Source organism: Spermophilus citellus (genome assembly GCF_964194105.1).
Source record: "Spermophilus citellus genome assembly, chromosome: 10".
In the NCBI taxonomy this organism is placed as follows: domain Eukaryota; kingdom Metazoa; phylum Chordata; class Mammalia; order Rodentia; family Sciuridae; genus Spermophilus; species Spermophilus citellus.
In genome coordinates this window covers 31,621,564-31,634,704 of record NC_138197.1, presented here as the reverse complement: position 1 = coordinate 31,634,704, position 13,141 = coordinate 31,621,564, and the positions used below count along the sequence as shown (strand labels likewise).

General features: G+C 48.5%; 1 protein-coding gene across 1 annotated transcript; it reads left to right on the top strand.

The window, feature by feature from the left end:
* Positions 1–1,822: 1,822 nt before the first annotated feature.
* On the top strand, positions 1,823–8,441 carry PIANP (PILR alpha associated neural protein). The gene is made up of 6 exons (XM_081311687.1): positions 1,823–2,077; positions 4,194–4,253; positions 4,526–5,034; positions 5,774–5,855; positions 6,636–6,857; positions 7,200–8,441. Exons 2-6 carry the CDS (start codon positions 4,237–4,239, stop codon positions 7,219–7,221), a joined length of 852 nt encoding a protein of 283 aa, XP_081167813.1. The 5' UTR covers positions 1,823–2,077; positions 4,194–4,236; the 3' UTR covers positions 7,222–8,441.
* Positions 8,442–13,141: the final 4,700 nt, after the last annotated feature.

The following is a 13,141-nucleotide window of genomic DNA, read 5'->3' as shown; positions in this document are numbered from 1 at the left end:
AAGGGACTCAAAGTGCAGGGTTGTTAAGAAGATAATTTCTGATGTTCTGGAACAGTAAGAAATCTGATTTGAGCCAGGTGTGGTAGCCCAGGCCTGTAAACCTAGGTAATTGGAAGGTTGAGATGGGAGAAATCACAAGTTCGATTCCAGTTTGGGGTATTTAATGAGACTATTTCAAAATAAAAAAATAAAAGAGCTGAGGCTGTAGTACAGTGGTAGAGTGCTTGCCCAGTATATATAAAGCTCTGGGTTGATTCCTTACTACTTGTCCCCAGCCCACACAAAGAAGTCTGATTTGTCTTTGTGTATGAATGGGAGTACAAGTTGGTGGGCTTCTCCTTACAAGGTGTTCAGATTTATTCTAAGTATAATAAAAAGCCACTTGAACTTTTAAACAAATAAAAGCATGATATGATTTAGATTTTTGAAGTATTACTAATATTGTGGAGACTAGTTTGTAAAGGATAAGCCAGAAATGAGGGACCAGTAAGGAAGTTATTGTGATATTCCACATGAGAGTTGATAGTTTGGACCAGGACTATAGCAACAAAGATGAAGAAAAGGGCATGAATTTAGGACATATGTTGGATGCAGAGCCCATAGAACTTGCTGGGGAACTAAACTAAAGGAAGAAATCAGTGAAAAAAAACTATCCTAGGTTTTAACCTTAACTAGGAATTGTCATGTCCCTGCATGGGGAACACTGGGAAAGCAATGGATTTCGGGTGGGAGCATTCAAGACATCTATTCCAGTCACATTAATTTTTCATGATATTAGACATCCAAGTGGAGATGTCAAGTAGGCTGTTGGATATATGTGTCTGGTGCTCTGGATATAAATTTAGGACTCACTGACATTTACATAGTATTTAAGCCCTGGGACTGGATGAGATCACTGGACAGAGAATGTAGAAAGAGAAGGCCAAGCCCTAGAAGGCTCCAATATTTAGAGGCCAGAGCTGAGGAAGACTAAGAAAGAACAGCCAGTGGATGGCAACTAGGAAGAGTGCAGTATCCTAGAAATGCAACAAGGACAAACAGCCGTAACATAAAAGAAGAGTATGGGGCATGATAGGTTGGGAGTAAGGCTAGGGAAGTCTACATTTGGTAGAGAGTTTAGGGAAGGCCTGCCAGAAAACACTGGAGCTAAATGAAACTGGAATAAAAAAGGTGAGTCATTGTGAAATGTCAAGGAAAAGAATTCCAGATAGTGGGAAGAGCAAACGTAAAAGCTATGAGGTAGATTCAGTTTGTCTTCTAGATCAGATCCACTGAGGCTGAGACATAGAGATCTTTAGGGAAGAAAATCAGATACACCCAGGGACCAGATTTTATGCGGCCCTGTAAGTCACAGTAAGGAGTTTGGATATTGTGAGTACTGGAAAAGCCAAGTAGAGTAATTGGGACCTGATCCACTTATTTTAAAGATCATTTGGGTTGCTTCAGGGAGAATGCCTTGTAGCAGAGTCAGCGATAAATAGGGGATACGCTGTTGAGATACTCCAATGATGTTGTAGGGTCTTTTCCTCAATCCCTCTCTGCATTATATCCCCAAGGCTTGAGCTCGGCCCTTCTCTACCAGGGCAACATAGAGTTGAGTACTCAGGAATATTGGGTGACTCAAAATCTCATAACTACCTGGGGCAATCGTGTGTGTCTTTGGAGTTCGGTGAAGGGCGGGAAGCCCACCATCAGAACCCGAAGAACTGGAAGTCGTCCCCCTTCAAATTCTCGCTGCCTTCTCTAGTCCTCCACCCTGAAAACGCTGGTCTCCACTTCTGCAGCGCGGCAGCAGGAGGGTTAACCCGTAAGTGGCCTACAGACAGGAGGGGTAGAGGCGGAGACCGAGCCGTAAAAGCCTCGCCGAGCACAGCCGAGCTGAGTCGAACCCAGCCGAGGCGAGCATCTCCCGCCGCCACCGCCCCGCGCCCCGAGCGCCCGCCTCCCTCCGGCTCCAGCGCCTTGCAGCGGGCCAAACCTCCCGACCATGCCTCGTGCCCCACCTGCTTCTGCGACCCCCGAGTCCGGCGCAACCTCGAATGCCTGCAGTCGTCTTATCTCCGCACTAAGCATGCAGGTGAGTGAAGGGGACCCTCACGTCCCCACCCGGAGGGAGCCCAGCCCTGCCCTTTCCGGCCCGCGCCCTTTTGCACGACCCTCGTCGGGCCCAAGCTCCAACCCCCAAGAGCTGGCTCTCCACCTTGCCCTCCATTCCTCTGCTGTCCGGACTCCATCCTGCTCTCCCTGGTGCAGCAGTCATCGTCTTCGCGGCTGCTTCCATTCAGCCTTTGACTCTGCCCGCAGGCTCTGTGCATCTTTCTGCCTTGGGTCCCCTTTTCGCTTAAGGCACTCCCTCCCTTTGCCGACCACCTTTTCCTGGTTTTCCCCACTCCCACCGCTTTCCAGCCCTGTCCGGGAGCGGGAGCCCGTAGGATGGGCGGGATTAGGCGCAATGCTGGGGATGGGGACCGGCTCCCGCACCCCAAGGCTCCCGCCCCACCCCCAGCTCCTCTCTTGCGCACAACAGGTCGGTGAGGAGCAGGAGAGTTGTGGGGGTGGCGCGCCAGCCGGGGTACTGCGGGCTTCCTGGAGGGGGTGACCAAAGGGGTATGGGGTGCTGGCACTGGAGTTGACTGTGGTAGGGAATGCATCAGGCGGAGGGACAACTGGGTCCTGGAGTCAGGTGGCCACAGATGAGCCCTTCTCCGCTCCACTGGTTTCCTCTACCATTGCTCCCTTCCCTCCTCTAGCCTCATTCTCCCCACCATGGACCCAGCCCTCTCACTTCTATTCCTTATCCCTTTTCACCATGCCCCAGCCCTGTCTCCATATCCCTTTAAATTTCCAACTCCTCCATCTTTGCCGTTCCCTGTTTCTCTGTCCCCCAGTCCCTTCTTCATTATGTCTTCTGTATTCAGTTTTCTCTCCTCTCTCACTTATTTCTCTCTATCCCTGATCTATCCATCTTTCTCTCTCCCTTCCCCTTCTACTCTCACTTCTCTGACTATTCTACCTGGACCCTTCCTCTTCCTCTTCCTGCCCCTTGCCTCTTTTGCTCTGTTTCCCCTCCCTGACCTTTTATCCTATTCTTTTCTCCCTTTAGCTTCCTCAGCATTTCTGGTCTTGTGTACCCACTCTCTCCACTTCTCTCCCCAGTCTATTCCTTTTTAGGGCTGCTTGCTCTCCCTTACCCTGCACTCAACCTAGGCTTAACTTCCTTTTTGTCTCTCTCCTCTCTTTCCACGCTTGACCAGCCTTCCCTCTCCCAGCCTTCACCCACTTCCCATCTCTCCCCACTGTCCATTACCCCATTCCCTTGCCCATACTTGCTTATCTTATTCCCTTGCTGTTCTCCGAGGGTATTCAATGTCCATATTTTAAAACACATATATCATGTCTTTATTCACTGTGGGGAGGCTGCCCCCTGGATCTAACACCCTCAGCTCTGAGAACATGCCCCTCTTTCAAAACCAACCATCCAGATTCTCCGAAGACTCTACCCAGGAGAGCTACATTTGAGTGGGTGGCTTCTTCTCAACTCAACCTCTCTTTAGAGGGTACCTATGCATTTGGATGATTAAACATTAAGAGCAAAATTATATTCTGTAGTTTTTCTCCCACCCATCTCTCTTTCCTTTTATTTCTCCCTCTCTTCCTCTTTCTCTCCTGAAGATGCAGATGACTCCCAGGGTAGATCATAAGACAAATGCCTAGGACTACAAGTGGGGTGGGAGGGTTGGAAGGCTCTCCTGTGCAAACACACGCACATATTTGCTGGGATTGCCTTCCCTTCCCTCCCCCAACCCTGAGACTCCCTCCCTAGCGGTAGGTGCTCAAGGAATCACAAGGTTCTTGGCTCTAAATTAAGATCCAAGAAAAGCCTAAGCTGTGGGCAGAGGAAGTGAGAAGGAAGGAAGCCAGAGAAGAAAGAGTAGACCTTGGGGCAGGGAGGTAACAGGGACCTGGGAAGTTGTAAATGGGGCTAGGGGCTAGTGAGGGAACTACTTTGGAAGGGTTTTTTTTTTTTTTTTTTTTTTAATTTTCCCCTAAAAGAATGTTAAGCATCAGCGGATCCTGGAAGTCAGAAGCATGCCTTGCAGCCATTCACCCTGGGAGGGGAGATGGGAATAGAACTGGTAGATGAATGAGCTGGGGAAGTAGGGCTGTGGTGTGACCACCCTTTTTTCCCCCAGTAAAGGCTGAAAATCTGGGTCACAGCTGAGGAAGACCTCAGACATGGAGTCCAGGATGTGGTAAGTTTGGCCCAGCAGGGGGAGCTTGGAGACCACTTTCCCTGGGGGCTTGGCCCTTTCCTACCTAGGCCCATCCATGGCCTTCCATCCTGGGACCTAGCCCCTAAGACAAAAGGGAAAAGAGGCCAGAGTTTATCCAAAGCCTGCCTGCTCTCAGAGAAACCTGGAGGGAGGCAGCCTGGGATTTCTAGTGTGAGCATGTCCTCCCCCCTACACAGGTCCACACCCCTACACTGGCCTGTGTCTCACCCATTTTCTCTCCCTTCTTGCAGGCCTGCTCTGCTGCTGTCCCATGTCCTTCCTCTCTGGCCACTGCTGTTACTGCCCCTCCCACAGCCTGCTCAGGGCTCCTCCTCCTCCCCTCGAACCCCACCAGCCCCTGCCCGCCCCCCATGTGCCCGGGGTGGCCCCTCAGCTCCACGACATGTGTGCATTTGGGAGCGGGCACCTCCACCAAGTCGGTCCCCTCGGGTACCAAGATCACGTCGGCAAATTCTGCCAGGCACTGCGCCCCCTGCTACCCCATCAGGCTTTGAGGAGGGACCTCCTTCATCTCAGTATCCCTGGGCTATTGTGTGGGGCCCCACAGTGTCTCGAGAGGATGGGGGGGACCCCAACTCAGTCAATCCTGGATTTTTGCCCCTGGACTATGGTTTTGCAGCCCCCCATGGGCTGGCTACTCCACATCCCAACTCAGACTCCATGCGGGATGATGGAGATGGGCTCATCCTTGGAGAAACACCTGCTACCCTGAGGCCATTCCTGTGGGGGCATGGAGAAGGTGAGGGGGCAAGAATAGTGGGGATATGAGGGGTGGGGAGGCTGGTTGAAGACTCTAAGGGAGGCCTTATCTAAGTTTTTTCAGTGAATGTGTCAGGCTGTATCCTGGCATGGATGCAGAGATGAAGATGTTTTCTGAGCCCTCAAGGAATGCAGGTCCACTGAAGACAGATGTGTAAACACTCAGGGATGAGTCAACATAATAAATGCTCTAACAGAGGCAGAAACAGCCTGTTGTTAGGAAAATAGAGAAGTAAGAGAATACTTATGCCAGGGGATTAGGACACCTTCAGAGAATTGACATCTGAGCTGGACCTTGATACAGGGGGAGTATCCAGATAGAAGTACACCACAGTGAAAAAGACCGACAAGGGTGATATCTTGGCTCAGGGAGTGCCAGTAGAGGGATGGGGCCAGTGGTATAGGGTCAGGAGAGGGCAGAGACTAGGACACCTCCACCCTCTAATTTTTATGCAGAGAGGTATGTTCTCTCTGATATTGGTTCCTCATCCTAATCACATATACATGTAACGTTAGGTGAAATACATTTGGGAAAGTGGAAAATAGCTGAGAACTTGGGAAAGTTGGTGATAAGAATAAAGAGGGAGGCTTCAGAGAAGCAGAAAGAGTTGAGCAATGTGGGTTCATACGTCAATACTCCTTAGTCTAACCCCATCCCCACTGCCTCTTGGCTCCTACCTCCTCAGGCCTCCCTACAACTTTCTCCCCACCCCAATCAGGTGTGGACCCCCAGCTCTATGTCACAATCACAATCTCCATCATCATTGTTCTTGTGGCTACTGGCATCATCTTCAAGTTTTGGTAAGCTGGCGGGGAGAAGGTTGATGGTGGATGGGGACTGAATGTTTGCAAATATTTGGAGGCTGGAACAGGAAGGGGACAAGAGCAGCAATTTTGCTGGGGTTGGGGTAGGAAATAGTAGATGAAGGCAAGACCTTGGGAAAGGTAGTGATTTGAGTAGGGGAAAACAGTGAATCAGGGCAGATTCTTTCTTACAGAGAAGTTCAAGGATATTGGGAGGAAAGGGGCATTATTTATGTGTACTGGGGGCTTTGAGGGGACATTTCTCCAAGACAAAAAAAGTGATCCAGGCTACAAGGCTCTTTCTTAGAGCTACCAGGCAGGAGGAAGAAAATCTGGAGCTTTCTTTGCACGTATTTAATATTGGGTCACTCAGTCCTTCACACTTTACTGAAAGAATCATTAGACTCAGGTGTCCAGGTCATTAGCTGACTTTGAACTAGAACTAAATGTGCCACATGCTATGGAGAAGAGAAATTGCTTTTCTTGCCATGCATGGGGGAGTGGGCAAATTTAGGGTGTTCTGTGTTGGTGGGGAAGAGGATACTAATCTTGTGGATCTGGATCAGTTTGGGAGCATGATCTACATTCCTGAGCCCCCTGGGAATGGTTTTATGGGCCTATAGTTCCAGGAGATTTAGTATAGGGAACTGTCAGAGGCCAGTTTCTTTACCGTAGGATGTTGGAAGTCCCTGGAAAGGCTGGGGTGACCAGTGCTATAGGCCCAGAATGGGGGCTACTTGAGTGTGTGAGAGGACCTCTTTCCTTCCCATGCACCAGCTGGGACCGCAGCCAGAAGCGGCGCAGACCTTCCGGGCAGCAAGGTGCCCTAAGGCAGGAGGAGAGCCAGCAGCCACTGACGGATCTGTCCCCAGCTGGAGTCACTGTGCTGGGGGCCTTCGGGGATTCGCCCACCCCCACCCCTGACCATGAGGAGCCCCGAGGGGGACCCCGGCTTGGGATGCCCCAGCCCAAGGGGGCTCCAGCCTTCCAGTTGAACCGGTGAGGGCAGGGGCAATGGGATGGGAGGGTGAGGAGGGAAGGCAACTTAGGCTTCCAGAGCTGGGATGGGGGTGTTCCCTTGGTGGGTAGCCTGGTCTTTCACAGCCCTTGGCTCTCTTTCTTGGTCTGGTCCCAAGCCTTCCTAAGGGGGACCAGGCCAGCTCCTTTCTAGGGCGGGCCCTTCCTTCTCCCACTTTCTCAGGCTCTGTGTCCTATTCTCATGCTGACCTTTAATTCCTACTCTGCCCTCTTAACCCTGAGCCCCTTTTCTGTCTTGAACTTCCCCTTCGATTGTGGCCTACCTCTTGGTTCCTGACTGTGCCCTTTCCCTCTTCCTCTCAGGATTCCCCTGGTGAATCTGTGATGCCCCCCCCCATGTTGGGGTGCTGCCAAGCAGGAGGCCAAGAGGCCTGCATAGCCGCCATCCACTGAGGGTGGGGCAGCTGGGGCCACAGGGGCTCCGGGCTCCTGCCCTTGCACACCACCTGGAACACTCACTGGCCCCATGGGCAAGCATACTTGCCTACCCTCCTGCAGTTGGGGGTTTCACATACTTGTGACTTTGGGTCCCCCATCCCTACTCTCGCACACTCACATGAAAGCCTTGCACATTCACCTCCACCCTCATAGGCCACTGCACATACTCATGCTCCTTATGGCTACTCTTCTATACCCTCTCCCCATCCACATCTCTTTGCTCAGCTGACTGCTCACATTCTCCCTCTTGTTTCACATTTTCTCTCTCCCTCCTTGGCTCAGTCTCTGCTGAGTCCATGTTTCATGCACACCTCACCTCTCCTGAGCATTTCTGGCCCAATGTTGTGGCTTAGTGTTGCGTACTCACTCTCTGCTCATGCCCACTGGTCTAGTTTTTGTGGCCCCTGCATGCTGCCCAAGAGGTGGGTGGGAAGTGAGCTGGGGGCTCCTCATGCCCTCATCTGTCATGGCCCCATCACATTCCATGTCATGAGTTTCACTGTCTTTTCATACCACTCCAAGGGCGCTGGTATTACCTGGAGGGCTCCCCCACAGGAAAGTGGGTAGTGAGGCCCCAATGCTAATTCTGTTGTCTGAGAGATGGATTTTGGGGAGTTGCCTGCTGCACTACATGAGAAAGGGACTCCCAGTTGCCCTTCCCTCCCTCCCAAGTCCCTTTTGTCTTGTCTGTCCTGGCTCTGTGTGTGTGTGTGTGTGTGTGTGTGTGCGCACACACACACATGTGCGTGTGTGCGTGCCTCTCTGGAATTCAGAGCCCCAGAGCCAGTTCTCCACTTCCCAGCCTCTCATAGGGCCTCCCTCACTCCACCTAGGCTGCCAGGGACTGGAGCCAGCTGGTTCAAGGCCATCCGGAGCTCTGCCTCCACATCTACCCTTTCCTCTCCTTTCCTCCCTCCTTCATTCTTCTCCTTTTACCTTCTGCCCTCTCCCTCTCCTCAGGTCCTTCCCTACTTCCACCAGTTTTTCCATCTACCTTCTTCCCCTCTTACCTGGCTCCTATGCTGTGATATATATTTTTGTATTATCTCTTTCTTCTTGTGGTGATAATCTTGAATTCTTGTGGGATGTAAGTTTCAAAATTTTCAAATAAAGCCTTTGCAAGATACTTGAATCCCCTGGTTCTGCCTTATCACCGCTGTAGAGAGGAGGAGAAGGGGGTGGGCAGGAAAGAAGAGTGAAAATAAGGATGAGGTGGAAAATTCTTCCAGGCTGGATGTGATATGGCCTGCCTACCTAGAGCAGGGGACTGATGAGGGTTTTAACTTGGGACAGAATGAAAGTAAGGGAAAAGGAACTGAACAGGAAAGTCCTCAGGAGCACCAGTGGAAGAGAAAAACTAGAATCAGAAGCGTGGCTTGCTTGTTCCTTGTCAGTGAAGGTCAGGAGATACCAAGAGAAAGATGAGAGAAAAGGGCGAAAATTATGTAGGAGGAAAGGCAATGGACTAATCCAGAAAAGGAATAGAGAGAGCTTCTAAGAAAGATGGAGGGAAAGGGTGAAAGGAAAAGAAAAATGGAGCAAAGGAAAAGGAATGTAACTGAGCCATAGGAAATGTAACCGCCCTGCTTCTTTTATTTTCAGTTTTGCTCCCTAACCTGCCCCCACCCATAGCTGCCCCCCAAAAGCTGTGCAGCATTAGAAGCCCTGTGGTTAGCTCATTAGCTTTCCCTACTCTGCCCTCTCTGAGAAAGAGGGACTACTGGGGTGTGGGGGTGGAATCAAGGGGTGTGTTTGGGGGAGGGAACACAGGCTGCCCAGCTGGGATCAGTCACCTCTGAGGCCCCAATTCTAGGTTTGGCTCTTGTAACAATCCTATGAGAGCCCACACATCATCTTCTCAGCTGTTGCTAGGCTCTGTTGCCATGGTAACCACCCAGGTCCCATTCCCCACCCCCATCTGTGCCCCACCTGCTCCCTGGAAATGGGGTAGCCCCAGGGAGGTTAGGAGATAGTGTAGTATACAAGAGGACAGTGTGGGCTGCCTAGGACTGTACCTGCCTCCATGTGTTTATCTTTGACACTAGAATTGGGAATGCACATGTTAGTAGGTATGTGCTTTAGGTGTTAGAGAGCCTCCCTGAGTCCCTGTAGCATATAACAGTAATTGTGAGGAGGAAGAAGTCTGTTTCTCCGGACTGGAGCAGAATGTATGTTAGGGCATCAAACTCCCTCAAAAAAGACTGCTACAGGGAAAAGAAGCAAACAGGGCCCTGCACTGATGAACCAACGTAAAGCAGAGGTGCAAGGCAAACAACCTTCTGAGGAGGGCTGCATCAACCTAACCCCCCCACCCCCACCCCAAAAGATCACAACATGCAGCTAATGGAAGAGAGGGCTGGATGGAACCTGAGGGTACAGTTGAGATGCTGATGGGCTGTGAGGAATCTGAGGAGGCTGGGAAAGTTACACCCATGAACCTTTTCTGCTTTCCCCATAGGAATCCAGTTCTTGGGGAGTGGAGGGAGGAACACTGGCACAGAAAAATACTTGTCTCAAGTGCCTAGAGAGCTTACTGGGCTCTCACCTTCAGCAGCTGTCTCCCTTCAAAGGGACAGTGTGACCCTGAAGCTCATCCATATGCAAAAGGCACACATGAAGGCCCCTAATGATGAGGGAATTAATTATCCCCTGATTAGACTGCTGTTTCGCTAAATTTAAATAAATTAAAATATACCAGCAAGACACTGGAAATTCTTACCTGTTCCCTCTCCCTAAATGCTACCTTCCCCATGGGAAGTCAAATGGCTGGAAAGAGAGAAGAAAGGAGACATCCTAGATTTCTAGATTGTTCTAGAAGAATTAACCCAGACTAAGTCACATTGTCATGCTAACCATGAAAAGGCACGAGGTGCCAGGCACTACCATGCATGCCTGTAATCCCAGCAATTTAGGAGGTTGAGGAAGGAGGACAGTAAGTTCAAGTTCAGCCTGGGAAACCTAATGAGACCCTGTTTAAAGATAAAAAATAAATAGGGCTGGGGATATAATCCAGTGACAAAGTGCCCTGGGTTCAATTCTCAGTACAGCAAAAAAAAAAAAAAAAAAAAAAGCAAGAAAGAAATGACATGAAGTATAAAGTCCTGGGGAACAGACCCTAACAATTCTCTCCTGTAATTGAAACAAACTATGGGGCCTTGGAAGGACCTCAGAAGGCTGCAAGTAATAGAAGACTCACAAAACAAGAGCCATATGGCTTTTTGGGGAATTGAAAGGTTCTTAAGGCCACACAAGAGAGGAACCACTGGAAAAAGCATCTCATCACCATGCTTTCTTTGCCTCCTGGGCCATAGATCAAATGACTTAGCCAGGTTTCTCCTAAGCATGTTTCTGGAATGCTCACCATTGTGGCTCAGACCTAACCAGGGAATGGGGAAGCCCCCAAGAGGAGGAATCTCTCAGAGCTCAGGGTGTGGAAGTGACTCAAGATGGAAAGAGTGTGCCAGCTGGAGAACCCATGGCTAAAATAAACAGCCCTCCTCCCCATGCCCATTTATTGCTCTAAAGCTTTGCTCTAAGGAGTTAAAAGCACTTAAAACTTGCTTCTTAACAACAAGGGCAGGAGCAGGGTTGACAAAGGCATTTAGGTTCTGAAGTAGCTAGCTAATTATGTACACAGAAAAACAGGAGAACCAGAACTTACTGAGATTACTATTATTTTCTTCCACTTTTTAAATGTAATTAACCATTAGAAAGAAATAAATTTTGATACATGCTACAACATGGATGAATCGTGAATACATTCTATGTAAAAAGTCAGACACAAAAGATCACATATTGTTTGATTCTTTTCATATGAAATGGCCCCAAATAGGCAAACCCATAGAGAGAAAGTAGATTACTGATTGCCAGGGGATGGGGAAAGGGAGAATTGAGAGTGACTGCTAATGGGTAAAGGATTCTTTTTGGAGAGAGAAGGAAATGATCAGTATTAGTGCAGATGGTTGCACAAAATTGTGAATACACAGAAACCACCGAATTGTACACTTTAAAATTGCTGAAATGGTGAATTTGATAATTTAAAAAAACAAAGATGCTATGGGAGCATTTAAAAAATTATGATGAGGGCTGGGGATGTGGCTCAAGCAGTAGCGCGCTCGCCTGGCATGCGTGCGGCCCGGGTTCGATCCTCAGCACCACATACCAACAAAGATGTTGTGTCTGCCGAGAACTAAAAAATAGATATTAAAAATTCTCTCTCTCTCTCCTCTTTCACTCTCTCTTTAAAAAAAAAATATTAAAAAAAATTATGATGAAATATTGATGGGCTGGGGGAGGGGCTGGGGTTGTGGCTCAGCAGTAGAATGCTAGTCTCCCACGCAGGGGACCCTGAGTTCGATCCTCAGCATCGTGTAAGATATAATTGAGTGAAATTAAGGTATCGTGTCCAATTACAAAATAAATATTTTAAAAAAATATTAACAGGCATGGTAGCCCATGCCTGTAATCCCAGCAGCTTGGAAGGGTGAGGCAGGAGGATTGCTGAGTTCAAAACCAGCCTCAGCAAGAGTGAGCTGTTATTTCTTCCACTTTTTTATACCAGCCCAAAAGTCAGTTTCTTGAATCAGTCATCAATAACCCATGCAGCAGCCAGGCATGGTGGTACATGCCTGTAATCCAAGCTACTGCAGAGGCTAAGGCAAGAGGACTGCAAGTTTGGGGCTAGGCTAGGCAATAAAGAATGTTTCAAGGCTGGGGATGTGGCTCAAGCGGTAGCGCGCTCACCTGGTATGTGTGTGGCCGGGGTTCGATCCTCAGCACCACATACCAACAAAGATGTTGTGTCCGTCGAGAACTAAAAAATAAATATTAAAAAATTCTCTCTCTCTCTCTCTCTCTCTCTCTCTCTTTAAAAAAAATAAAAAAAAGAATGTTTCAAAATAAAAAGGACTAGGAGGGTAGCTCAGTGGTAGAGTGCCTGCCTAGCATGATCAAGTTCATGGGTTCAGTACCAAATAATAATAAAACCCAGGCAGGACACACCTGACCCTTTAAGTCCTTCATCTTACCAACTGTTGCTAATTAACAGACACTTGGTCCTGAGCCTAAAAAAATGTGATAAAGGGAGTAAACACCTTTAAAAAGATTCAAACTACAATTATAAACTAAAGATATATGTCATCTATTTAAATATTTAAATGTTTAAAAGCATCCTTTGCTGCTGCTTATGATTGGGGTTGGCGGACAGGAATCACTTAAATCTTCAATCTTGTTTTTTGTAAAATGGGCATTATAATTATTTGTTAGGGTTTTTTTTTTTTTTTTAAGTCAGAAAGGGATTATTACTGTTAATAGGGTGGACCTCAATTCTGCTTCGGCTAAAATAAAGCTGAACCCAGAGGGATTCTGAGCAGATCATGGTACAAGCTTGTGGTAACACTCATTTACTAAAGTAATATTTATTCAGCACCTACTATTCTATTCGTTCAGCAAAGTGTAGTTTCTTCCCTGGGGAGTTGACAATCTTGTTTGAGAATCACGTACAATTAAGATAGCATTAAAACTAAATGCTGTGGGCTCGGGATGTGGCTCAAGCGGTAAGGCGCTCACCTGGCATGCGCGGGGCGTGGGTTCGATCTTCAGCACCACATAAAATAAAATAAAGATTTTTTTAAAAAAACTAAATGCTGTGGGAATTCACCTTTTTTGCGGGGGGAGTGCAATCAGGGGAGTTCATAATAGATTTTCATAATGAACTGTAACTCACTTTGCAACAAACGTTTACTAACTGCTTAGTGTCAGAATCTGAGGCTAGAGCAGTCAACAATTTGAAGTCCTTGCCCTCACGG